Genomic DNA, 27742 nt, shown 5'->3' with positions numbered 1-27742 from the left:
CCCAGCTGAAACCAAGACAAACTGAAAAGGCCAGTTTCAATGAGATGCTCATGTTTAATGTTGCACAGCATCTGACGCTTTTAAGACGTTTTAAGTTTTAATTAAAAGACATGGGTTTGCTATCCTGCCTCATAGTGAGGGGTGGGGTTTTCCTTCTGGTACACCACTAAATGCCATTGAAGAAATCTGGTTTTGTTGTAACTCTGTTTAACACAAGGCTAACTCTGATCTGATGAGGCTTATCTGCCTTGACTTCATGTCTAGGCTATGGTAGAAACAATTCACAGACTATCACGGACAAAGAATATAGTAGTACAGTGCAGTGATTTGGGTTTGTGTGGTAATGCTATGTAATGATTTGCTTACCTCCCTTACTTGCCAGCCACCTCTTCCCCCAGTTTGACCAGTAGAATGACTAGGTTTAAGTTTCTAAATACCCCTTTTTATTTCTATAAAGTACTAACAATCTTTCCATTGAATCGGGCTTGGCAGAAGTGTTTTACCAGTAACAGGCTCACACCGTTCTAATGAAATTTTGATTTTAAGGAATGACTATGCAAAACAATGTTGTTGGCAGATTTTGAAGGTACCAATGTGAGCTATGTGCTGGAATTCAGTTCCCATGTTCCTTCTGCACCTATCCACCATTTGCCTCTTTGAAAAAAACCTCTGCAGCTTCTAAACCCAGCTGATTCAGGAAAACTGTCCCATAGCTTCAGTTGGATTTGTGAACTGTTGAGTACAAAGCAAAACCTTTCTAAAATTATTAACGTAAGATTTTGCTTGTGTGGAGACTGCTGTTAGCAACCAGGAAGCTTTAAGTACTTAATCACAAGCAAAGTAATTAAATCTTCACTTCTGTTTACTTCTGAAAATTACATTCTTAATGTGTTATGTTTATTACTTCTATTTACTTTCTCTTTAGACAAGCAATCTGTGAAGTAATCACTAGGCCAATCAAGTATTCAGTGCAGGTCTGACTTGAGGTGAATTGGATACTGCAAGAGGTCAAAGTTTATGGCAGAAGTCTGTTCCGTGATCTGGCTGAGGAGGTTAACTGCAGTTTTCTAGCATTAGCAGGCATCGTGACTTCTTGTTAGGGTTAAAGTCTGATCTAAGAACGTTAGTTGGCCAGCTTTTCTTCAGTACTGTGTGTGTTTCACTTTTCTTCTAGGTGGAATAAAGGTGTGTTAAAACAGTTTATATTTTTTACTGTATTTAAACATAATTTATTATCTCAGTTTAGAAGGAAGAAGGAAATTTTCCTTTTTTATAGTGTTAAAATGAATGGCATAATAGATAAAATTAAGTTTCAGGATTTATTTGCATGAACTTGTATGAGAGTTTCTTAATGTATTTTTTCTTTCTTTGCAGCTATTGGCTGACAAACAAGGTTCACATTAAACGACCCAGCACTGGTCTCCTTATGTATACACTTGCCACCAGATTTTGTGATGAAATTCACCTGTATGGATTTTGGCCATTCCCAAAGGATTTACATGGAAAGCCAGTGAAGTATCATTATTATGATGATCTGAAGTATCGGTACTTTTCTAATGCCAGTCCTCATAGGATGCCATTAGAGTTTAAAACGTTGTATGTATTACATAACAGGGGAGCACTTAAACTAACAACAGGGAAATGCGTACAGAAATAAAGCACATGTAAAGTACAATAAGAAGTACAGAACACACACTTCATCATAAAGATGTTGTGGAATGGCAATGGGATCCCAGTGAGGATATGTTTCGATACCCACTAAGCCATCGGAAAAAGGAATTTTATTAGAAGTACATAACCAGCTATTATACCTGTAAAGTGCTATATAAGATCTTGAGATCTTGACTGCAAGGGTTCAAGTAAGTGCCACTTTCACTAAGAACAAAGCTTGAATGTATACTCAGTAGTGTTTACAGGATCCAGTGACACATTCATCATGAATTAAAGAAGAAAAATACACCCTGCTTACTGCTGACTTGCCAATGTGGTCTGACAGCCCACAGAAGTCCCCAGTGGATGGAACATTTTCTTGAGCAAATAAACCAGGCTTTGGCAGAAAAGGTCATGATGCAATTGAGTAGAGAAAGTGAAGTCCGTAAGATCAAACAAATCAGTAAATGCCTTCAGTCAGAGGACCGTTTCTGATCTTGTATTATAACCTCAGCTTTTGTTGCTGTTTTTCTTATTGCTGTTCGTTGGGTTTTGTTGCTTTTAAGTATTGGAGCCCTTAAAGGATTTTGAGGATGTTACGAGTAATTAATAGTGTATATCTTATGGAATTGTCTTAGGAAAAAAAAATCATAAGGGTGGGAGGGTGAAGGGAAACATCAAATATTTCATCAATTATTATTGTGTTCTGTCCTGCTGTCACACAACCCTTAATGACCCAATCATTTTTCTAGCTACCACTGTTAATACCACTACATGGAACCACTCAGACATCATTTTGATGCGTTTTTGAAGAATTATTTTTTTTTTCTATAGAGTTCAGATTTGAAGACGTACAAGAAGGTGCCCTTATTTTTGGTACCAAAGATTACTCTTGCACACATTTTTTCCTTCCCTTGAAGAAATGGTGTAGATTTAGTATGATGTTTCTTTGCTGCTGAAGGGAACATATTCTTTATGTTATTTAAATCTTTGAATTAAGCATCTCAAAACAAAACTTCTTTACTGACTTTCCATATAGAATTTAATTCTTCAGAAAAATCTGCAGGAGTAAAGAAACTTTCATACATTCAAATATATATAGATACAATTTTTATTCCTGATTGAAAGGAAAACACAAAGTCTAAAAGAGCTCAGGTGACATTGGAACACATCTAAAGAAAAAGAAAAAAAGAAAAGACCTAGCCAATTAAATGGAAAATAAAATAACTGTAGATCCAACAGTTCTTTTAAAACTTAAATTTCTAATGGTGTTGGATGATATCTCTCTAATATACCTCTTTTGTATCAGCTGATGCGTAATTGACGGAAATAACAGATCTGCATTGTCTCACAGTGATTTCTCTAAGCATCATTCTTGTTTATCCATAAAACCAAGAATTCTTTCACTCTCTTTTTTCAGAAAAGAGAACAAGAAATTACTTGAAGGTAGGAGAGGGTGGACTGTCAATGCAGCGTATACAAAGATACAAAACCTGTCTGCACATGGTATGTTCTAGTGCTGTTGGAGCAAGTGAATGAAGAACAGCACTACCATGGTTCCATCATTTTCCTGCCAGGCTAGGCTAAGGAGGAAGCATGCAGATAAAATATATTGGTATTTTTGTGTTATGTTTTCAGCTCTACGTTAGGTCCTCATCTCTGAATATGGTATTTAGTGTTTCTATTGAATTCTGAACTAACTTAAGCAATTTCATATGTAGCACAGCACTCAAACATTTACTAGCTCAAAGTGCCATTTATTACCAATTTTTCCTCTTAAGTTCACATGTATTTCGTCTGTGATTATGCAAATTTAGTAGCTAAATCACTGCCTTGCGGACAGTTTTGCCAAAACTTAATGAGAAATAGAAAGTCATTCTGGTATATCTAAGACACTGCTGTCTTCCCTTATTCACCACTCTCTCCTGCCCGGTACAGTTTACTTTGGCTTTATGCCAAGGTGTGGGATGTGGTCCTAACATGATCACCACTGAAACCAAGGAATCACGAGGAACTAAACAGCAGTACAGACTGGTATATATTTATTTTGTTGTTGCTAAGCCAGAGGGTGTTATATGTATGCTGTGTGAACTTGCAGTTTAATACAAGGTTATTTCCTTGATGAAAGGTGGGCATATTCCTATTCTTTTTGTCAGGGTTTGGCTGCTGTTGATCTTTTAAAACTTATTTCATATACATTAACAGAATGTCTGTTGAGATAAAGAATTCACAGTTGCCAGTCTCAAAAGCTCAGAGAAGCATTTGTTTAGCTTTATCTTTTCTTCTGGGAATGTCTTTTCATCCATTTAGTGTCAGGCCATCAACAAAAAGGGAATTCAAGTAGACTAAAATGTTAACTGACAGATGATTTTTTTCACTTCAAGGAAGGTTTTAATATACCAATTGATTATTTCACTCAGAGCAAAATAGACAGAGACACTCTTTGCTGTAGTAAACAAAAAAAATTACTTGTGTCATTGAAAAAGTTAAAATAATGAGATGTAAATAGGAAAATAGATGGGAAAGTTTGTGTTTAGAAGTCAGCAGATGAAGAAAAATTTGCCTGAGCTTCTTTTGCAAGCTTCACATTTGATTCTCTGCAAGTGAAGTTAGCTTTAGTACGCAAGCCATGGAGTCCAAATTTTTACCGTATTGTGAAATCTGACAGAACAGAGTGATGCAGGGCAAGGTTTGTCTGACTTCCTTTGGCATAAAACATGACAGTAACACCTACTTCCATGACAACAGTGTTTGACAATACCTTCTCAAAACTGGGCCTTAACCTCATCTCCTGCAGGCTTTCTGCTTTCAGTACTGCATACTGGCACCATGAGCCATGGTCTCATGGCTTTTTATGGTCAGGATTCCTCACTAACCCATCTACCGCCTCACCTGCCTCAGCCTTATTCTGAACTGAACTGTGATGTAGTAGCGAGTGGTAGGTTTTAAACCATCCTCTGAGGCAAGTAGCAGTTGTAGTGTTTGACACTACAGGTTTTCACAAGCACTAGGAGTCATTTTACTCTGTTGCTCTTGTGTAGTATCTGTGTGCCCTAAAGCTTATGTCTGTTTTGAGTTGCTGGTTACTTTAGGGTGATCTGAGGTGGGACATACCCAGAGGTTTTCCTGTTAGTCTACATGGCCTTCGTTGTTAGCCCTCTCACTGCTGGGAAGCTATAGCAGTGGACTTACTGCAGACACCCTGACTTACCTTTCCTTTCTGCCTCCTGGCTCTGTATTACCTTGGGGCTCTTTGTGCGTTTCCATTGAGGCACCCTAGCTCCTGAATTAAAAAAAAACATCTTTTTCCCTAAAGGTGACTGGGGGCATAGCACCAAAGTCATAGTTGCTGTATAGGAATTTTATAGTGGAATAAATTTCACCTCGTGGTCTTCACTGGGCAGGAGTCAACAGCTCAAGCCTCCGTAGCTGCCTTGGATGATTTCTGCTGTTTTATGTACATTCATACCTCCTGTCCTGCCTGCGGCATAGGTCAGACAAACAGGCTTTATTATACTTAACCACTTTTATCATCCAACACTATCAACAACTAATGTGAAGTAGATTGCATAAAAAGAAAAAGGATCCCTGATATTGTAATGATGTCTGCCCTGGTGAGGAACAACTGAGGAATGGCCATCAGTTTAGCATTTCTCAAATTTATCCTCATATCAGTCATATCAATTGCTGGCTATGGTTCCTAAATGTATGTTAAAAATAAGAACTGGGAAAGACAGCAGTGTGTATTTTTCTGAATCTTATGGCAGCTTTACATTGAACAACTTGATTTCATTCAATAATTTTATTGTAAACTGTTTATTAATGTACATGTTAATGTTTCTGAAGCAGAGAGTCCTTCATATTTCATAAAAATAATAGAAAAATATATTTGATTGTTAAGTTTTCAGCTTTGGGGACAGTTTTCTCCCACAGCTCTGAGCTACTCTCCAGGTACAAGATCTACTGAACCTTTCAAACCTTGGCTGGTTTACACAATCTGATGTGTAAAGAAGACTGTACAATTCTTTTGTTAAACAATATAAGCAACCTGTGCTTGAGGTCAGCACCTTTTACCTAATTGACTGCAATTTGAAGAAAAGCAGGTGTGCATTCAGTAACTTTTTTAGTGTTTGATCCAGCAAAGTGCTGAGCACTCTTTACAGTGACTTTCCTGGGAGAGGTATGTCCAGGATTCAGATGGGGATCTAGATTAGCATATTTCAGGATATAACTCTGAAATTGCACATTATTTATTTTTAAGAGCACTGTTACTTTGTGTAGGGTAAAGCACAATTGTTCTAAATGTAGATAAAACAAAGAGCGTTTACAGAAAGCTTCATTCCTGCACAGTACTATTGCTACTGAGCATATGTAATACAATTTCTGTGGTTTAAAGTATTGATATGTATTCTGTCAGGATTGTCATGTTTGACACTGTTAATATTATTTCAAGTACAGCTATGGGGATTGTTTCTTATTTGTATAAGTGTAAAATAAAGAACTTTTTTTCGTTTTTTCTGCTATATTCTGTTCCATATTCCTTTATAACACAGTTATGATAATATTTTTCAATTGTGCGCTAGTTGTAAGGATATCTGGAAGGGGAGTGTCTGCCTCTTTAAGGTGTCCGGTCAAGGACTTCCTCAACACAAAAGGGGATATCAAAAAAAGGAGGAAGCCATAAACAAGAACACAAAGAAAGACACAAACCTGACCGACAAATTATAAGGGAGGCAGCGGTAAGAACCAAAACTGATTGGTCGCACTAAACTGGTGAGGGTATGTGGAGTGCAGGTGTGTTTATTCAAATGGGGTACTAAGGAAAAGGGGGAAGCAATAAAGTATACAGAGACACAAGCCTGACAGGCAAATAATAATGGAGGCAAAGACAGGAAGCCAACCTTGTTAGTCACGGTAACTGAACAGCTATCAAGAAACTGCAGGCCAAGGGGACTTTGAACTGATGAGGATGCACACCTGAGGGTCCAGGATGGTGACGGGGAGTGGGTGGGAATGTGCAAACTGACAGGCAATGTGCAGGGGAGGAAGAACAGAGGAACAGACAGAAAAGGGGCTGGTCGTGTGTAAGTTGTGGCAGGTCAGTACGCTTGTCTGGCTGAGCCCTGCGCCCCATGGCCGCAGTCTCTCCTAACGCCCCATTAAATCTTTTCTCAGCCACCTCTCTGCTTCACCTTTCTGTCCCGTGCGTGTGGCGCTGCGAGGCCTCCGTGCCAGCGGCGGGCCTGGCGCCGGGGCAGCGGGTGCCGGCTGCTGGGCTCAGCCCGGGCCGTGGGCAGCCCTGGCCCTGGCGGGTGCTGGAACAGGCCGGGGCGCCCAGTCACCCGCTGCGAGCACCTGCAGCGGGGCTGGGGGGGTGGGGGGTGTACAAGTGACAGGACAAGTTGCCCACGGGAGGTTTGGGTCGGATGAGGAAATACTGCCTTGCTGAAGGGTTGTCAAGCCCCGGACCAGGCTGCCCAGGGAAGGGGCCGCGTCACCACACCTGGAGGTTTTAAGAGCGCACGTGTGGCGCTTCGGGACGCTGAGGGGTGGCCTTGGCAGGTTGGCAGCTGGACTTGGTCTTCAAGGTCTTCTGCAGCCTGAAGGGCTCCGTGATCCGGTGCCCGTGGCTGGAGCCGGCGGGGGCTTTAACCCACGGCCGTGGGGCAGGAGCGGCGCGTGTCCCCACGCCGGCTGCTGGGGGTCCCCGGCGCGAGCGAGGCAGGCGAGGGGCTCAGGCCGGTGCCTGGGGCAGGACGGCGGGTCCCAGCCCGTTGGGGGAGGGGGGGCGTGTGTGCCTGTGCGTTTGTGCGTGTGTGTGTGTTCGCGTGTGTTGTGCGTGTGAGCCCCTGCAGGCTGGGGCTGGGCCGGGGGCGCTGCCCTCTGTGCGGGGGGGTGTGGGGGATGCCCTGTGTGCGCACCCCCGGGGTGTGGGGGTGGGGGTGGGTGTGCCCCCGGGGTGGGGGGGTTGCCCCCGGGGTTGGGGGGGGGGTGCGCACCCCCGGGGTGTGTGGGTTTGTGTGTGTGTGCCCCCAGTGTGTGTGTGTCCCCGGTGAGTGTGTGCCCGGTGTGTCACCGCTATGTCACTCGGCGCCACTCCTGGCTGCCCTGCCAGCGGGGTGACGCCACCCGCGTCCCTCGGCCTGGGCAGGAGCAGCCCCGAACGGGATCGGGAGCTGCTTGTAATGCCCGTTTGATACAATATTGCAAAACTTACCCAGTGAGGGCCAGCATTAGTTTCTGTATACACTTCAGAATTTAAAAAAAAAAAAAAAATTAAATATTAGATCATACATAATAATGCAAAAAACTTACACTATGCTTTAATGCCTATTAATCAGTATCATGTTTCAATCAATAACAGCTTTCTAAACCTTTACCAGCCAATACTGCAAAAACAAATACACAACTCCACCCTGATGATAGAAACTATAAAAAATCACCAACCTTTCCCCTAATGAATTTGATGTTTTTATTCGATAGTTGTACATTCAGTCTTCACACACTGTTGAAACACGTGTATTTGGAAATGCTGTGGCAGTCCATATTTTGCTGAGCTGTGTTCTTTTTTCATGGCAATGCACAAGAGACCATATTTTGCTGAATCCTACTTATACCTATGTAGTATCAATTAGATTATTTTAAATTGCCATCCATTTTTATTGGGAAAGCACTGTCTTTTGATTACTTACTACAGCATATAAGAATATCATTGATAATCAGTAACTGTGCCATGAAAAATTCTTGCACTGTAAGGAAGATCTGCTTACAGCAGCAATATTCAGCTGTGCTTTCTCCTGCAGCCTTTACAAGCAGCCTTGTGAGCCCACCTTTATGTATTCTATTATTTATGCCTTCTTACCTTCTGTTTGATTTTTATGCCCCAAAATAAGTACATGTATAAATCAAGGAGATTATTTCACCATTTCTTATTGCAAAACTTTAAAGATATTTGATATGATTCGAGTGCTGCTTCTAAGCATTAAGAAACCTGATCAACAATATGACAGACTGCTTCTCAAAGGAGTACTGCCAGAGGTAGTGTAATTTAGTTGTCCCTTTATGGCACTCAGGTGATAACAGGGCCAGCCAAACTGCACAGGTAGCTAGTCAGCACAGTAGTGAGGCTGTGGTCTCAAAGAAAAATACTTCTTTTTCTGTAGACTAAAATGTATTCCAAGGGAAGTGCAGTGAGAAAGATGGAATGAGAATGGTCCACCCTAAAGGAGACATCATTGCCTGAATCTCAATGCTATTCCATTGTTTTAGAGCACAGGAAACACCTCCCATTAAAAGGCTGATTACAGGTCAGCCTTAGTGTCCTCACGGTCATTTCATGTTCTCTAGACTGTTGTATACATACTCTGGGTATTCTCACCTTTTTCCACTCATTTTACATTGCCATAATTTGAGTGGAAATAGTGGAGCTGATTCTGTTCAGCACAGAGTGTCTTTAAAATAAAATGGGATTTAGTCTTTTGAAAGAAAGAGAAAAAACAGGTCTATAGACATGTCAGATATTACCTGCACATCAAGAACTCAGAATAAAACCACAGCCTTCACTTTGTTGCTATTAAAATTACAGTCTAGAATTAGATGGGATTTTTTGTCCCCTTTCTTCTCTATGGACTAGGGTGTCCTGCGGTGCACCAAGGAGCAGCCTCTGTTGAAAAGCCAGGGGGCATCTCATGACTTCTCCGTTATGACAGGCAGTGTGAAGACTGCCTTTCTATCCCGGAGTGGAAAATGCAGACACTGGCCCAAAATACAACTTCTATAAAGCTCAGGCAAATATTACCAACCAAAACATTTCCAGGCAAGAATGGCAAGCTGCTGTGCTAGGACTCCAAATATCAAAACTACATGTATGGATATTTCTAAATATAATGTAAACAGTTTTCAGTCTCTCTGCTCTTTATTTGCTCAATAGAAAAATAAATATCAAAATAGTGTATTTTGACTAAGTGATAGCATTTTGGATTGTGTATCTGAGGATGAATGCAGATTTTTATGTTTCATAAAAGAATCCTTCCAGTTCTTCCAGAACAGCTTACATGGGACCGTTGTATTTCTCATCAGGACAAGACCATTTTGTAGGTCTTTATTATTAATTTATTATTAATAATCTTCTGTTACTCAGCTCTGAGTGTTACTATCATGTCAGTGTGTGGATAACTACAGGGAACAATTGTGAGCCTACTGAAGTAAAGTTCAACTCCTGTCTTTAAACATAGTCCCCTTCTAATGGACACTGAAAGGCATTCCTGGAAATCCTCCTGCCTTAAGAAAGCTTATTAACACAGTGGGATGCAATCCAGGAGTTAAGCCACAGACCAAAGTAAAGCTGGGAAAGTAATTCATCCCAGCATCAGAATGGGCATGGAGAGTCAGCCAAAGCCCTCACTGTCTGAAAATTTGCTCTATATACAGAAGGAATCCTTCCAAATAGTCACCATTATCCTGAACGTGTATCTGTAACATTCTTTAAGGACATATATGCTTTTTCTAGTTGGTTTTCTTGTCTCAAGTTAAGTAATCATTTGATCTCTGAAATCCTGGCAAAGGGAAATCAGTCTCACAAAGTGTTTTGCTAATACAGAAGGGCTGTCTCCCCGGATGATAGCTGGTAGGCAGATGTAAGTTCTCTGTTTACTGGTGCATACCTTTCAAACAGTACCTTAACAAAAAAAAAAAAAAAAAAAAAAAAAACACACACACCCCAAAAAAAAACACACACACAAAAAAAAAAAAAAACCAACAAAAAAAAAAAACCCAAACAAAGAAAACCCCAAACACCTTGATGAGCTAGCTATGCTGTCCAGATAGTGTTTCTAAGAGTTCTGCTTCCCTATTACCTCATGAACATTACTCTCAGTAGCTGTTCCTTTCAGAGACTGACAGATGCTATTTAATGCAACTAATCTGCTAGGTTTTACTATCAAGTTTCTCAGACCCACCTTGATGACTCAGAAGCATCAGAATGTTCTGGAGCATTCAAATCCTTGTCTCCATCCATTGCTTCATGGCACTAATGAAAAACAGCTTCAGGTTCAGTAAGTTCAAGAACAGTGCTGAGCAGCCAGTTCTCACATTGTTTTCCTATATAATCCTCTGACTGCAGGAAAGCAAAATGAAGGTTAATGATGCTATGACACAGGAAGATACCAAGAAAAAAAATAGTAATAAAATAACAGCAGATGCTTTCAAATGCCCCTCTCCTGAATGCTCAACTGCATGGCATTCACCATTTCCTCTCCAGAGTTTTCCATTTGCTCTCCAACCTCTCTGTTCTTAACTCCTGCTGAACCACTGGCAAGTTTAAGCACACTCCTAAATCTATGTATTGAGAGAGACTGTTAGAAGCCTGAGGAAGTGTTATGCAGGACTACACCAGTTTGGAAGAAGAATAGCTATTGCAGTATGGTACTCCATGTGGATGAATTGCTTTTTTTATGAGAAGGTTGGAGTAGCCTAAGCAGTGCATCATGGTAATGCTCTCTGGTCTGCTTTCACAGTGCATAGAAGAGTGCTGAGTGATACTCAAACAGCATTCAGTGCTGTAGTAGGTCTAAGTCTGTTCATCAGAGAACGTGTAAAGCCTGATTGTACACGAAGTTATGTCCTCAAGTAACCTTAGCTCCTCCCATGCCAGCTGCATCACTGCTTTTCCACCTTCCACCTTTCCACTTCCAGGGTCTTCCAGACTCCAGTCACTGCTTCCTCTTCCAATAATCTCACATCCCTCCCATTACAGCATGGGACAGAGGACCTATCTTGCAAAGGTGGGAGAAGCTCACAAGCCAGGCAAGTAAAGGTGCCTGTGATGCCAGTTTGCAGCTATGCAACTAATATGCCCATGCTCACAAACCCGCGTCCCATTCAGGGAGTGGACTGTTGCTGCTGAGGGAGTGCAGAGTGCTACTTGTCTTTGCTGCAGCAACAGTGTTCACTCTCTTTGTAAGTACTTTATTTCCCAAATGTTTTAGGAATTTTAGATGTCTAAGACAGCTACTTTTCTAGTGAATGTGGCTGAATTTGATCAAGGCATTAGTACAGAATCACAGAAGCTTGGAAGGGGCCTCTTGAGATCATTCAGTCCAAATCCTGCTGCTCAAGCTGGGTCAGCTAGATCAGCTTGTTCAGGACCATGTTGGGTTTTGAAAGCCTCCAAAGATGGAGAGTCCTCAACCACTCTGGTCAGCCTGGTCCTGTATTTGACCACCCTCACAGTAAAAAAAGCATTTTCTTGTGTTCAAATGAATTTTCTGGCTTTTAATTTGTGCTCATTGCCTCTTGTCCTGTCAGTGTGCACTACCGAGAAGAGTCTGGCTCCCTTTTCTTCATTCCCAGTCATCAGGTATTTATACACATTGATGAGACCTCCCTGAGCCTTCTTCAGACTGAACAGTCCCAGCTGTTTCAGCTTTTCTTCATACGAAAGATGCTTTTGTCCCTTAATCTTCTCCATGAGCCTGTGCTGGACTCACTGGCTAAGTTATTAAGATGAACTGACAGGCAAGTGATGGCATCATATAAGCCTTACTGCCTTAGCAAACCAGGCTGAAGTGAGCTGTAGGTAAAGACAGAGCTATGTGGCTGTAAATAGGACAGAAAAATACCTGAAGAAAATTTATTTTCTCAATAGAAGTAAATACTAGTTCCTAGTCTCTACTACTACTGCCAGTATTTGAAGCCCCTTACTGGAGTATCAGTTATGACACAAAGGAAAGTAAGTAGAAATCCAGTGCATATTCTTTCCCTTTAATTTTAGTAGCTTCTTATCTGGTGTGTATGACAAAGTTTGGAAAGATGATGCACAATTCCTGATAGGGAGAGTAACTTGCTTTCCAAATATGAGAGTTGTTTTGCAGTCCAGGAGAATTTTGTTCCTAGTGCCTTGTGCTTCACTAGACCAGATTATATTTGTATAGACTTAGCATGGCTTCCAGCTTTAGGTTATTATGATGAAACAAGTGATTCTAAGTACACTTGTGTATTGGTTACTTTCATATTTTGGAAATGTGTTAATTCATGGAAAATCTATTAAAACATATGACTTTGTTTTGATCTTTGTTTTCAGAGCTAAATAGACCAATAAGTCTGGCAGCCAGCTTGCAGGCAAAGACTTATGTCCAAAAAAGATGATGATTTGGATTTTCTCCAATTTTCTGTTGCAAGCAGTTATATGAAAAAGAGAACTTTGTGGTTTGTTAACCAGTAGCGCTCTAAAGAAAGAAAGATTTTTCATCTCTGTATCCTGTTTATTTGTGGGGTTATATGAATAGCACATAGCAGTAGAAAATTAGTTTGTAATTATTTGGCATAGAAATAGCTTGTATAAACTATTTTTTATAACTAGTTATTTTTTATAACTACTATACAGCAAAGTGTTGATAAATTTCAGTTTCAGATATTTGCTGCCATAGTGGAAGACAACAGAAAGACAGAAAAGCAGTAGCAAAAATGAATGCCCTTCTATTTTTTATAGTACACATCTAAATGGCATCTTGGTCACTAAGCAGAGGATCTAATCTGCTATAGCAATACTTCTAGTTAGTGAAAATTTTTAATGGAAAGTTTGAAGATCGTGCTCTGACTTCATTGTATGGGGTGTTTTGCTAAGAAAACACTGTACTGTTTTAATGAAGGTGTTTGGTTTTGTTTTTTTTTTTTCCTCAGAGTGTTCTTGTTTGCTTGCTTCTTTGATAAATGTTACAGAACTTAGAAGGTCTATATCCTATATATAACCACAACCATTAAGAGGAATATTAGTGGAAACCTGGTAAACTGGGAAAAAAAACCCAGTGTGCAGTCAATCTTTTGTCACAGGGCAATCACTCCATCCTCACAAGGTCCTCAGTTCCACCTTGCTAGGCAGGAGAGTGTATCAATGTGAAAATTGTGTAACATGGGGCAAGAAGTCAGTAACTGTGAGCAATCTACCATTAGTTACCATACAGACACAGTTTCCTACTTGAAGGTCGAAATTCTGGAAAGGAAGGTTAAACGTGCAGACAGTGTGAAAGAAACAGTAGAAGATCTATGGCAAATGACTCAGTTGTTATATCAGTCTTTGGACTTCACAGGAGGTGACAGTACCTTCTGGCAGGACACAGTATGCAGGACTCTGGCTCTGAAAAAAACTCTGGTTCGCAGTAGCACTGCTCTGCTTAGCTGTAGAAGAGAAGCATACAGGTGCTAATTTAAGCCAATTCTTCTTGAGTTGCCTTGACAAAAGTAGTAAATATTTCACAGGGTGGGATAGATAAAACATGCAGATAGATACTTACTTGATTTATGAAGTATAGAAATATTGCTGACCATTCAAATCAGTTAAATGCATTTGAAGCAATAAAGCTGATCAGTAAAAATTTTAACCAAACTTCACATTGGCAGAAGGCAAAATTTGTTACTTTTGAATGCAGAATGCATTATAAATCAGGAAAGAGCCATAATGTATGTGACTTCAGACTGAGCTCATGTGATATATCAGAACTGTGGATTTTTCCCTCACTTGTTACTGATCTCACTGTTGCAGTGGTTGATGATGCAGCTGGCAAAGAACTCTCCTGAATGCTTCTCTTTTCCTCCTCTTATGATGGAGACAAAATCTAAAGTGAAAGAGAGGCCAGATAGAAAGTAGATGTATTATATTATACAGACAACAGAGCAAAAAACCTCATTGGGTAAGTGTGATTACTTTAGACTATCCGCCTATGTATGTCGCCAGCTTACTTTCTGATAATGCTGTAGGCAGGATTGCTGTCCCCTGATTTTCTTATGCTCAGGTAATATGGAAGATGCTTACACTTCTGTTGCTTGATGACTGAGGTAAGTCCTCAGGGTCACCTGAGTCATGGTCTTGACTTATCCTACAGCATATAAAATATGCGCAGAGAAGTGGTTCAGATTTTAGATGTTTGCAAGTTTCTTGTGTTGGTGAAACCAGTTTTTCCTTAGAAAACCAGTAGCTGTCAGTGTATCATCTCACACACAAAACATCCAAACATTTAGTGTGGATATTTGAGAAACATACTTTGTTTTCTAATTTGATTTGGGCCAACAGTGTATTTGCAGCTTCTCTCTTGTGGTGTGTAGGATAAATTGAAATATTTCCTTCCAGCAGAAATGTATCATCTGGAGACAGTGAAATTAGAACATGTTGTGGCCACTGCGTTGCAGTCACCCTGGAGTGTGGATGGGAAGCAGATGCAGCAAGAGCAAAGTGACCAAGATGTGATGTTTGGCAGATGTCACGAGTAGCTACTATTTGTGTATATATATATATATATATATATATATAATCAAACAATAGAGGTTTTGCTGCCTTAGGAAAGGCATTCTGAAATAAAGACTGAAAACAATGGCAAAAATAAGTCCGTAAAAGGAAACTTTGTCCAGGAGAAGCAGTCAGTAATAATGAGTTAATGAAAAAATTATGAGGACTGTAAATGCAACAAGAGGTAGAGGCAGTGTGTGCTTAGAAAGCTGATGTCAATAGTGTGACCCTGCTGCTGATGCTGTGTAAGGCAGAGTGCAGTCAGTTGTGCAAATGTCCCCTTCCAGCAGCTAGGACAGCCCTGCTGCAAGAACATCCTCATAGCTGCGAGGCAAGGGACAGGGTTGCAGCTGCTGGTGGTCAATTTTGATCTGAGGAGATTTGGGGCTGGTGGAGGGGAGTGACAGAGGAGTGGCTTTTTAAAGTGCTTCTAGCATATACCGTCTGTGTGAGTATGTTTCACAGTAGCAGCAAAATAAAGCCATTAGTGTTATTTAAGGTACTGAAGCTGTTTGAAAGTTATTTAAATGCGGTTCATCAATGCAGAAGCTTTATAAACATCTCTGGTTTTACCTTCAGTTTACTGGTCCTTGAAGATTACGCTAGTTACAACTCACAATGTTACACCTGTCTATTGAAATGAAAAAGCAAGACAAAACACTTTTTTCTGAGCTTTAGCTAGCATTGACAAAGCACACCGGTGATTCTATTCATGTATTACATATATATAACCGTGTATTGTCAGTCATTCTTTCTTTTTTTTTAAACAAAACCTACCTTTTAGTCTTAAGTAACAGCTAGGATTAAAAACTGAGTGAGCTCTGGAGGAGGACCTCTGTGTCACTGGTGATTGTTATCAGGCTCTCCTCTTACCTTAAAAGCTTTCCTGCAGCAAGCCAGGAATGAGAAGTTAGAGGCAGCTCATAGCTAGATTGTTTTCTGATGCTGTATGTGCTAAACAGCAAAAAAGCAAAGGAATGTTCATTTTTTTTTCTACCAGTATGAAAACCCAGCAGGATGCAGAAATAATCAAGAGGAGATACTATATATATATATATATATATATATATATATATAATATATAGATATACGGCAAAAGTGCTGGGAAGTAAAGGTAGAAAAAGGGTTTGAAAGAAATCAGTGGCCAGAACTGAAGCCAGACAGATTCTAGCATGAAAGAAGTAATATGATTTTAGCAGGGAGGGTGGTTAAGTAGTCTGGCGTATACGCTAGGGATGGATAAGTGTGGTAGCTGGGAAGACCAGGACCTCTCTGGAAGAAATACTCTTCTGAATCTAGTAGGGAGATATGAATAACTAAAGGAGGATCTAAAGGCCTGAAACAAGGAGTTTGCTTTTACTTTTTTCTTTTTACTTTTCAGAACTAGTCCAAAACTTCCTTATTTTAAAGAGCTAAGAAGTTTCTGGATGGAGTGCTGTATGGACGTGTGGGCCGATTAAGGGATGCCTTATATAGCTTTAGTCCAGGGAAGAAGAAGCTTTGAAGTTGGAGTGAATGCCGGGAGCTTCCTTTTTGCAAGAGAACCAGGTAAGCATTCTGTGCTGCACCCACACTGGCTGGCACAGGCAGGACCTGTGTGAGAGCACCTGCAGACTGTGTCCAAGAGGAACAGCAGTCCAGTCAGCATTGCCCAGGAGTTCCCTGGTGATGGAAAGATGCTCCTGCAAGAGGCTAAAAGTGTGCAGCTGGCAGCTGCCTCACCAAGGAAGTGGGCTCTAAAGGAAATGCAGGTTTGCTTTAGGATCATGGAACTGTGTGTTACCTGGAAATACCTGTTAGCCCCTTTACCTAACCTGAGTTATTTTTTGTCTTGTATTAAGACAATGGATGTATTTTTATTGGGAGAGGAAAATCAGCTTGTTCAGCACCAGTAATTTTTGTTCATTTACCAATGATTCTGGACAAAGAAGTAAGCAAAATTGAAACTTAAGAAAGAAAAATTCCTTTAAATTTGAGCACCATTGTCTTTGCCTCTGTAAAATTCTAGCAAAAAGCTTAGGTAAGACAGTGATGGCTTTCTTGTGGTCTTTTCTGGGATATGGTTTTTAAATAATGAAGCATTATTGACCTCAGTATAGAAATAATTCAGAAAACCAGTAACCAAAAATCACTTCTAGTCTTGTGTGCTCTGTGAGACAGTTCACTGCCTATGGCACAAAGTTTCATACAGACTTGAAGTACAAGGGATGAAGCTGAAACTGTTTTACATTACTGCAGTACTACCAAAAGCTTTGAGGTGGAAAGGAGTTAAATTAATTTTTCTCTTGAGGACAGTTTGGATGTCTGTAGCAGTCTGACAGGAAATAAATGTGACAGAAAATCAGTCTTCCTTCTCTGGGTATTTTTTTAACAAATCTGAGATATTATGAAATACTGAGACTGGTAGGTGCAGTGACAAATATCTTTTGCCTGATGGCGATGGCATTTTTGGCTATAAGCACTGGGGAAAAGAAAAAAAAAAGAAAAAATAAAAAGAACTGAGTCAGTGGGCTAGAGATTTGAAAATACCTCAAAAGGGAGGAACATTTCCAAGCAATGATCCTTAGAGCATATTTCAGTTCACATTAACCTGCTTTAGATGCGAAGGTTACATCTCCCATTTATCAGCCAGGCCACTTACCAATGCTGTACAAAGCGCGCCAAGTTATATTGTGGTGACCGTTTGACCAGCTCTCTGTTCTTCTGGTCTGTCTTTCACTCCTATAGAAAAAAAATGGCCTGTTTCAGTGCTCAAAGTAATCTTATGATCAGATCATGAGTGTGAGGAGAAAGCAAACCAAGGTTAGTGTTCATGACTGGAACATATGATAGACATAATTTTGATTTACCAGCTCTAAGAACGTCCCTTTTACACAATAACTCAGATTTTTCGATAGACGGTATAAAAAAAGAATCGTGCAGTATCTATAGAAACAGGAAATTTTATGAAAAAATTAAGTCTTGACAATGGTTGGGGCTTCCCAAAAACATTTTTTTGCCTTCCTTTGCCTATGTAGTTCCCATTTAATTGTTCTCATATTTCTAGTCTCCTGGGGACATTTTCACTGCTGGCTGAATTTCCTGAACCTTCATTCAGCTGAGAAATGTGATGGCAAAATGTCAAGCCAATACATAAATTACTTTCAAAATCTTGTTTATGGGCAAAGAGGAAACATGCTTTACATATAAATCCAAGAAATTATTATTGGTATCACTGAAAGCCGGACAATGTAATTCAAGAATCATTATTAGTCTAGATCTAATTATTACAGAAAAAGAATAGTAATACAGTTAGAATACAGGGGGAAAAAAGTCTTAGCAATAATACAATGTAATTGTAATACACACAGTTTCTGGGTTTTGGTTTGGTTTTTTTTTGGTTGTTGTTTGTTGTTTTATTCCCCTGGTGCTATGCTTATCTTTCCTTTGCTCCATTTGGTCCTGATGTCAGTGGAGTCACTCTCATGGTTCATTGCGAGTTGTGGGAAGTTGTCAACATCCAGTGTCTTTTGCCAGGAGGAATCTCTCTCTCTCACTCTAGGATCCAGTTGGGGTCATTTTTGTTTTCAGTATCATATCTTTACATCTTGCTTTTTCTTCATTAGTCTGCAGCTCCATGTTATGCCCAAATTTACTATATACATACTTTAGATACATTTGTGTATATTGCACACCACTTCTTTGTTACTTCAAATCAGCTTTTATTTCCAGCTACAAGTCTGCATTTTTTAACTGACTGCTGGTGAGTTGTTTAGTGCTGTGGGGTCTCTAGGGCCAAGCCTGTGCCTCATCTTTCAAGCCACTGTCCTATAGCCCACCCTATGCCTCCACTTTACAAAGCTTCTGGTATTCTACCAGACCTCTGCTTCTCTACTTGAAGTGTCAAAATAGTATCCCATGATACATAGGATGACTGCTTGTTACTATCAATACAAAAAAACGTTGCTGTGCCATACAAAGAAAAATAATAGAATAAATTAGCCATAAACAGCTTGTCAGTTAGAAGAATTGCTGTCACAGCTAAACTAGGCAAAACAAAGCTGCAGGCAGGTCAAGAAAACTCAGTCAGGGTAAGCCTGTGACAAGCCTCAGTCCTGAGGCGCTGCAGACTCAGCACGAAATGTGTGGCTTGTTACTAGCAGTGTTAATCCAGTTTTTACAGGGCTACATGGTTACACACAGAACTGGGAGCGAGCATGGCCATAAGCTTAAGAGCAGACTATGGTATCCCACCTTTAAAGTACCACTGACATAACATTTGTGGAGTGGTTTCTTTTCCTCCTTTTTTCCCCAGAATTTTCATCCTAGAACTGGAAAAACAAGTCATCTGAATGCCTTTCAAAGCTGTATTTGTTGAATTTAACATGGGGTGTGTAGGGGAAGGAAGTATAGCATTTTAATGGAAATTTTCCAATAAATCTGGATTAGGAAAAACTTCTAGACCAAAGATGTTATGGTGTTAATGATTATGTTTTACGTGTAATACAACATTTCTCATGTTTTATTAATCTTTGGTTAAGAAAGCACAGAAGAAATGCTGTTGGCTTTGTAGAACACTTATAATCATGAAATATGCCAGTTTTGATTGAACTGCTTTAAGATGACTATTGAAGCTAAAAAGAAGGCTGAAGATAATGGGGTAAAAGAGAGAAAACCAAAACACAAATTAGCAGATGTAGCATTTCTTTATTAGGGATATCACAACACAACTGCTAGGACCACATACTAGTTTTTAAAGCTGTTTCCACACACAAAAAAGGCTTGAGCTTCATTTTAGAGTGCTTAGGAAGCATACTTATTCAATGTGTTCTTAATTTGCATATGTATACATAAGAGTAAAAAGTTGTTTTGTTGTTGAGGTTTTTTTCAACCAAGTGTGATATATGAAGAAGAAATGGGTAGGGAATTATTTTATTTTTCAGTGGCCAGGTTCTTGCCCTTTCATTTAAAAAAAATTGCCCAAAGTCCTTAAGCAATGGACTGTCCTCTTGAGTTTACCTGGATATAAACTAGGTTTACAAAAGAGCATGGGATATTACTTGAGCATTATTATTGCGCAGAAGTTACTGGAAGCTAGGGACTAATGTTTTAAAGCATCTGGTTACTACTTTGGATGTTTGGAGTAACTTGCACTGCCAGGCAGGACACTGCTTGCATGGGTATCTGACCTGGTCTGTGATGCAGTTCCAGATGTATGTTCCTGATAATGCTTCAGCCAGAGAGGTAAATCAGAGGTGCAGATGACTATCTCCAAAAGAAAAGCCCTAGCAACCTGGGACAGCAGAAGCTCTGTAAGATGTTTCAAGTCTAGTTAGCATATTACCACTATGAAATTTATCATGTTGCCTGATAAATGACGGAACATCTCTTCGAAACTAATATTTAATGCTGAAAAGTCAACAAAATCTTTAACGGCCCCTTGACATTCCCAGAGTAGGCAAGGATTAGCTGGTCAATGATTTAAAATTTTCAGGCTCCTTATATTCAAATGATGTAAGCCTACACAAAAGATTTCTTCAGTGAAAGACCAATATGTTAAGCCATCCGTTTAGATAACAAATGTATGTGAAATAAAGATGATGGCAGGCTCATCTCTTTTTTAATTGTATAAATTAATGTAACCTTTTTGACATTCTCCAAATGTCTGGTTCAGTCCCTGTTTTTTGGGTACCTCATGCTTTTAAAACAAATTCTCTCATAGTTATTGGAGTTAAACAGTTAGCAGAAAAAAACCAGCAAAGTTATTCATCATTTGCTGAGAATGACAGAAGCGCCCATAATGTAAAACATGTTTATCTTCATTCACGTGTAAAGTTGCAGTGAATTTTACATTAATTCCCAGGGCTCTGTCTTTTCTTTTCATTCTTCTTTTCTTTCAAGTGTTATCATTTCACATGTATACTTGCCTAGAACAGTGAATGGTCGTGTTTATTTTCCCTAGAAAAATATGTCAATCGTAGCAAGATTTCCATGAGGTTTAGACCTTAACAAAGTCTGTTCTGCTTCACTCTTACAGTATAAAGTGAAAGCTTGTGCTAAACTAGTATTAAGAAACCTTTTGACATTCAGGCAGACTTGTGGTAGTTGTATACTCCAGACATTCAAGGTAAAATGTTCTTGAAAGAACCAGTCACAGAATTTTAGTATTCAAGTTTCAAAGGCTCTCCTTTTCAGAATTTGGTACGTGAGGCATTTCCGAATAAAAATACAGATTTTTCAAAATCACTTGTACTGAACATCCTACAACAGAGGCAACCATAATCTTCAGCTGTTTAGAAAAGTTATCACCATTTAAAAATATATATATTTGACATTATATGTTTTTTAATGAGAATGAATAATGACAGTTGATATTTTTTCCAAATAGCTTTGCTGAGTTCTTGCATCTTGAGAGTTCTGTGGGAAACATGGGGAGTTGTGGTCTCACTCCAGTGATGTGCTGAGCATTGAGATCTTACAACAGCTTCTACTGTGGGTAAAAGCTTTCAGCACCAAGAGAATTAAATTTGTAAGGTAGAAAATATTCAGAGATTGAACTGCAGTAATACATAGGTAACAAATATGAGAGACTCAAGGAATTACTTCATTGGAGATTGCAGCCCACTTTCTGAGTGCACTGAGTGTATGGTGTTGAGCCTAAACCTATTTTATTCCATTAGATTAGATCCATTGCTATCCTACTATCTTCTGCTTCTTAGCAGAATCCGTAACTTAGTTTAAAGACATGCTAACAGAACTCAACATATTTTTATTTTCTGCAGACTCCTGTTTATCTCAAAATGTGGGCAAAACAATTTTCTTATGATCATGTCCTCAGATGCTGCTTCACAGAAGAAAGCTGATGAAAGTTTTAGTTCAAAGTTTTAGAAGATAACTAAAAGGAACTCAGAAAATTCTGTATACTCATTTATTTCTGTCTATGAAATCAGATGAAATTAACATCTGCTAAGTAGGATCCCCTTACTGACAGGTGCTTTCAGCACCAAAAGAATTAAATTTGTAAGGTAGAAAATCTTCTACCCTTTTTTACCCTGTGAAAATACAGAGATATATGTGAAGACATACAAGTATATTTTGTACTGCTTGTGTGCAAAAAATAAACAAACTTCTTTATAAAGGTAGTTGTTCTTTGGATATTCAAAGGATGGTGGCATTATTCTTAACAATGATAGGGAAAAGAAACAAGAACATTGTCACAGTGTAGGATCTAGAATGCAGCACCAAATCCTTTAGTTCTTCAGCAGCCAAACTCCGTGCAGCTGAAGGGAAACCTTTTTCAGTGAGAAAGTGACACGACTGTAGGCAAAATCTTGAGCACCTATGTACTTTGCAATTTATGTACTGAAATACCTAAAAATGACACAGTTCATCCTGAGAGCATGATCCAAAGCATGAAAACAAGCTGCCTACCTCTGTATCATGCCAAGAGTGCCTAAGATGCATCTGAGGGGCAAACTACTCAGTTACTATTGTAGTAACTGAGTAAGTACCTTGTAGTAACTGAAGTTGCTACACTGAATGAGGGTTTCTTTAAGACCTCATTTGCCCTAGACTTTACCCCTCTTCTTTTGCAGTGTTTGGCTGTCTTTCTCTGACCCAAGTCCGACTGTCTGCAGACAAAAATCGGCCAAGCAAATTTATTTAAGCTATCATTAACTTGTTTTCCCAGTGTGTGCCGAGCTGCAGAACAAAAGATCTCCAGAGCTGTCTAAGCAGTATATACTCTATTTGTTAGGCAGTATGGATCTCTACCCAGTGGGAGGAAAGATGCAATTTTTTGGGGTTTGGTTGGAAAGTGTTTAGATTTTTAGCTTTAGACGATTAAATTGTCCTCTCCACCTTCTGGGAGGGTTGCAACAGAGAGCTTATCAATAGAGATATGTATCAGCTTGCTGATAGAGAAGTGCTCCTGGTAGCAATATTTAGAGTAAAATATCTTCAGGCAGTTGAATTTAACACTCTTACTCCTGTTGTAGTAGTTCAGCTACCCTACTTCAGGATTGTAAACATACCTTCTGGTCATGTATGCGTATTTTAGGTAAAATCTATGTACTTTTTAATGTATATGCTTTTTTCCCCAGATTTTAGGACAGATTTTAGTACAAGCTGTGTAAAAAACCCAATCCACTAACATATTTCTATGTTTCAAATCCAACAGAAAGGGAGCTCCTTACTGAAGTGCTACTTAAAATAAAGCTTGGTTTTAAGGAACTAAAGTGTCATCTACTCCAGTATGCTTCTCATTTGTCCCAGGATTTAAAGAACAAAGTGACAAAGAAGTACTTAACTGAATACCGACAAAAGGAGTGTGGGGGATGTGTTTATACGTGTTATTAAAAATATTATTGTAAAACCTCACTTCATACATGAGTAAGTAAGGGAAGATGGCAGGGAGTAAGATGTACGTGTTTGATTGTTTTTCAAGAAACTATGCAAACCCACAAGCAAAAGACAAAAATATAGTTTTAATATGTTACATATATTTTTAGCAGTCATCACTGAGGAAATTGTAACTTCTCCTGTTATTCTAAAGATCATAAAGAAAACAAAAAGCTGTTTAATAGGTCTCTCATCTAAAACGATATTCTGTTTGTGGTTCCACAAATATTGTCCTTGAAAAGCAGATAACATTGTTATCATTATTTTTGTAACTTGTTATATCACTAAGTTAATTGGCCTGCATATAATTTTTTCCCCCCAAAAAAAACAATTCAGCTTTTCAATACCACTTTTCTCTAAATGTGTTTTGTCAGTTTTTCTGTAAAATATGCATGGAACGTTTATGCAAATTTTCAGAAGACAATAACTTTCAAATATATGGCATCTTTAGTTTGCTTGGTAAAAGAGACAAACTGCAAAGTTGGATTTGTCTGTCTGTGTGTTCCCTGATCCATGGAGTGGCCCCTCAGCAACATTGGAGTAGTCTCTGAGCTCAGGTGAGCTGAGCTGAAATGGCCTTGGGAGGCCTGTCAGCCACTGAACTGTTACAAGAAAAGAAATCCTGTGATCTGTGGTCACTCTGCAGAAAACCACTTGGGAACCACTGTGGAAAACTTAGCACCTGATTTTTTTTCCTGATATCAGCCAAACATAATAGAGAGCTACAAGCCGAGGTAGCTGCATGCAGAGACCTAGTCAAATTCTAGAAAAATCCTTGATTTGTCCATGCACAATATGAATTACTTTGGACATGGATGCACTTAACAGGGACAGTGCTTGGTGCTGGTAACCTGAGAGGGCTAATATCTTCTGAAAAGTGCCTGGATGAGGATTGCAGGAGTAAACACTGATGTCATTAAATACCCTCAGGTTAACATGCTGTTTGGCAGATGAGTGTGTAATAGGTTTATACACCACAGGCATTCATGTAGCTTTTAAACTAACCATGTTTTGTAGTAAAAATGTAGTAAATGTAGTAAAAAAAAAAAAAATGTAGTTAAAAAAAAAAAAGTAAAAAAAGCTTCTTATTGCTTGAGTGAAAATATTTATTCTTAGAAATATTTTTCTCCTGACTGGAAATCTGGCTAAAATAATATATAGAAAAAAAAAGAAAAAAAAAAAAAAAGATGACAGTTAGCCCCATGTGGGATTTATTTTGTGCCTGTTGTTCTGGCCAGTATGATGCAAGATTCTAGCGATAAGATATTGTCATAGCCCCCGTTGTACCACCACACCCTTTTCCTTTCCCCTGCCGGTAACATAAAGAAGAGGAAGTTAAAGCAATGCTGAGCTGAGTAGCTACAGGCAGTGAACTAGGCTTTACTGCATGAGCATCATGTGCCTCTTGCATCCTGGCCACTTCAGTGTGATGGATTGACATGGAGAGTAGTAGTACAGTTGTATTTGGGAAGACTTCTTCCCAGAGTATCCTGTGCACCAGCTTGCAAAGATGAAGGAAGGTGATGGTGAATATTGGTAGAGAAACTGTCTCATTTTTATTCTTTACTAACCATTTTCTGACATAGGAATGGATCAAAGCAGAATATGATTCCTTTATAATTTTCAGGGTGTTTTGCATGCTGCAGCCTAGTAAATATTGTAAAATGAGATCAGAGAAATCTTTCAAAAAGAGTATACAAATCACAGTAATGAAAATTATTGAATGAGCATTTAATTCAGGGTCACTCATTCAGAACTAGTGACAGCTCACCAGGGAGCACTCAATAACCCTTCACATCTGTTGCTCACCTGCAGGTTGTCCAGTTGTTCTGGCAACTTAATTCCATGTTGATCACATTTTTCAGGCCTCCGTTCATATTGTTCCACATTGTGTGTTGCAAGGCACCATAAGGAATGAATTTGTTCTGCTTGGAGTCTGTCGGTAGCATCCCAGAAAAACAGCTGTGATTAGCCAAATCAAAGTCTTTCAAATACAGCAGTCGCAGCCCAGCTGAAGTGCTGCAGCTGATTCACCCTATTAAAATACTGTCTTCATTTTAATCAGTGGCTAGAAAAGATGATTTTATTTAGTGCACACAGTGCATATAATGAACTGCCTTTTGCAGCCTGAATCTTTGGAAGGTGACAAATGGGGGGTGGGCTGGGAATTTGTCTGTGGGGATATTTATTTATTTATTTATTTTGCTTGCTTGCTTTCTTTGCTTCTGTACTCCAGTTCAAATTGTAATAAAACTGCTGATTCTTCTCATCCCAGCTTAATACTGAATGACCCTCAGATATACTTATTTTACAGAAATACTGGTCTTGTGCTTAGTAGATCACAGCTCCGGAAGGAGCAGAACACAAAATAGCTACTCAATATTTCACAGCAGCAGTTGTGGCAGAGAGATTAAGCTCCATGTCTGGCACCTTGGACTCACTGACCTGCTTACCAGCAGAAATGCAGTTTTGGAAGTAATCTGATCTCACAGCTTTGCAGTAAACTAGTCCAAAACTACTAGTCTCTGCCAGGGCAGACCAGTTCCTTTAAAGTATCTTGCAGTTTGTGTTAAGAGTTGTCATTACAGCTGGTTGACACTGACAGCTTAAAGGGGTAAAGTTTTGGCTTTGAGAGAGATTTTTAAAATGAAGATGAGATCCAATTTAGCAAAATAGGAAAAGTTATGACAGGAAACAAAGTTTTTCCTTCAGAAGTTATGTCTACTTCTCATTAGATGTTAGAAAACATTCTTGGTCATACTAAGATAAAGTGAAAACAAGTTGTCTCTTCTCCTCTCCACCACTCTCCATCACACACACTTTCTACCTACTCCCAATCTTTCTTTTCTCCCTCCTTCTCTTCCTCTATCTTTCCCTCTTTTCTCTCTTGCACACTGCCCCTTTCACTATTTCTCACTCCCTTTCTCTCCCACACACCCTTTTGTCCCTGACCCTATCTCCATCATGCTCTGTCTCCCACCCCACTTCCAGCCCTGCTTCCCTTTTTCTCTCCCTTCCTGCCTCAGAAACAGATTTTCTCTGGATGCTGTTCTCCCACCAGTTCCAAATTCTTGATCATAGGGATCTATATCTCTCCTTCCCTCCACCCAGCAACCTCACAATAAGGAACATTATTTTTGTAAAATCCATCCTGTCTCTCAGCATCTGAAAAACTTGATGTATGGATTTTGTTCAGGAAATTGTAAGCATAGTAAACATACAGACTTAGACATGTTAAGACAAGCAAAACAAAAATACTGGGATATTGAGAAGCAATGCATTGCAGTTTTTAGAAGTGTGATGCTCTGGTCTTCTTTGATTTTCTACTTTACTATTCATTATTCTTTTACTTGCTTACAAGTTCATATTTGCAGACCGTATGCTGCTTTGCAGCTGACTGTCTCAGCTGAGACTGGACTATATGAATAGCAGCTAATTTGCACGTTCAGTCCTTGACATCTGACGATTTGGTTTCTGCTTTGTGAATTTTAGTCAATAAAGGATGTAGAAAACCTTGGATCTCCTTGCTGTGTCCCTCAGCTCATGACATTGATTAAATCTTATTTGATAAGAAACTTCTAAATATATACATAGGAGATTTAAAAACGAAATCCGAATACTTACTTATAATACCTGTAAAAGTCTCTTTTATTTTAAAAATGACATTTGCATTTTGTTGTGTCTTCAGATCAATGTTGTCAATGCAATATACTTTAAATAGCTCACGCAAAAGTAATGAAATATAAAATTAACCTAAGTAAGTTGCTTTTTTACCTTTAGTTTAGGGTGAATGGTATTTACAAAGTAAACAGTTTGGACTTTGCCTGCCTCTTTGTTAGAACAAATTAATTTCTTTCTGTGGGATAATTGCAAACAAGACTTTATTTAAATGATAGTGTGAGCTCTAAGAAACAAAGAAAAACTCCAGATTCTTTAAAAAATGAGTTCTTTGTCTTGCTATTATTGTTATCCAGACAATACCACAAATTGAAAAACTATATTCTGCCAATATATGTAGAGAATTATTTTCTCGTCTACAATCTTTTTGTTTAATGATGACCTATTTAAAAAAGCTGATTTTGTTTAATTAGATATGTAGGTGATGACATATAAAGGCAGTCTATGATTAGGTATATTATTTTTTTTTCATTACTTTTTAAATAAAAATCTTGTGCTTCTTTCCCTTACAAATCTCTCTCCCTTCTCTTTCTTTTCTTTTTCTTTCTTTCTTTCTTCGTCTCTGTCTTTCTTTCCTTCTTTCTTTCTTCCTTTCTTTCTCTCCTTTTCTCCTTCTCTCCTTCCCTATTTTAGCTTTTACATGTTTGGTTTTTCTTTAAATAAGTCTTTGTGGCAACAAGTTATGGTTTAGAGGGCAAAATAACAGTGTTCAGGATCTATCTTTTTCTTTCTTTACCAGCGTATCTAGAAAAGAAG

At 39.0% G+C, this 27742-nt stretch overlaps 1 protein-coding gene and 1 long non-coding RNA gene across 8 annotated transcripts in view; both read left to right on the top strand.

The window, feature by feature from the left end:
- The window catches only part of ST8SIA4 (ST8 alpha-N-acetyl-neuraminide alpha-2,8-sialyltransferase 4), a 58760-nt gene extending 52587 nt beyond the window's left edge, over nt 1-6173 (top strand). The window contains exon 5 of the mRNA XM_080372418.1: nt 1375-6173. Coding sequence (XP_080228544.1) covers nt 1375-1657 — 283 coding nt within the window. The 3' untranslated portion in view covers nt 1658-6173. The remainder of the gene's footprint in view (nt 1-1374) is intronic.
- Nucleotides 6174-11243: 5070 nt separating this feature from the next.
- Nucleotides 11244-27742, top strand: part of LOC308056686 — a 93252-nt gene continuing 76753 nt past the window's right edge. For 4 of the 7 annotated variants that reach the window (XR_013924921.1, XR_013924922.1, XR_013924923.1 and 1 more), the window contains exon 1: nt 15997-27742. This exon is cut by the window's right edge. This is a non-coding gene — a long non-coding RNA (uncharacterized lncRNA). Of the gene's footprint in view, nt 14337-15996 lie in introns of those variants that run through there. The other 3 variants (XR_013924918.1, XR_013924920.1, XR_013924919.1) reach the window with 3 other exon arrangements.

This window comes from Falco punctatus (assembly GCF_963210335.1).
Source record: "Falco punctatus genome assembly, chromosome: Z".
In the NCBI taxonomy this organism is placed as follows: Eukaryota; Metazoa; Chordata; class Aves; order Falconiformes; family Falconidae; genus Falco; species Falco punctatus.
Note: the sequence above shows the minus strand (reverse complement) of the source record. Positions and strands in the feature narration are given on the sequence as shown.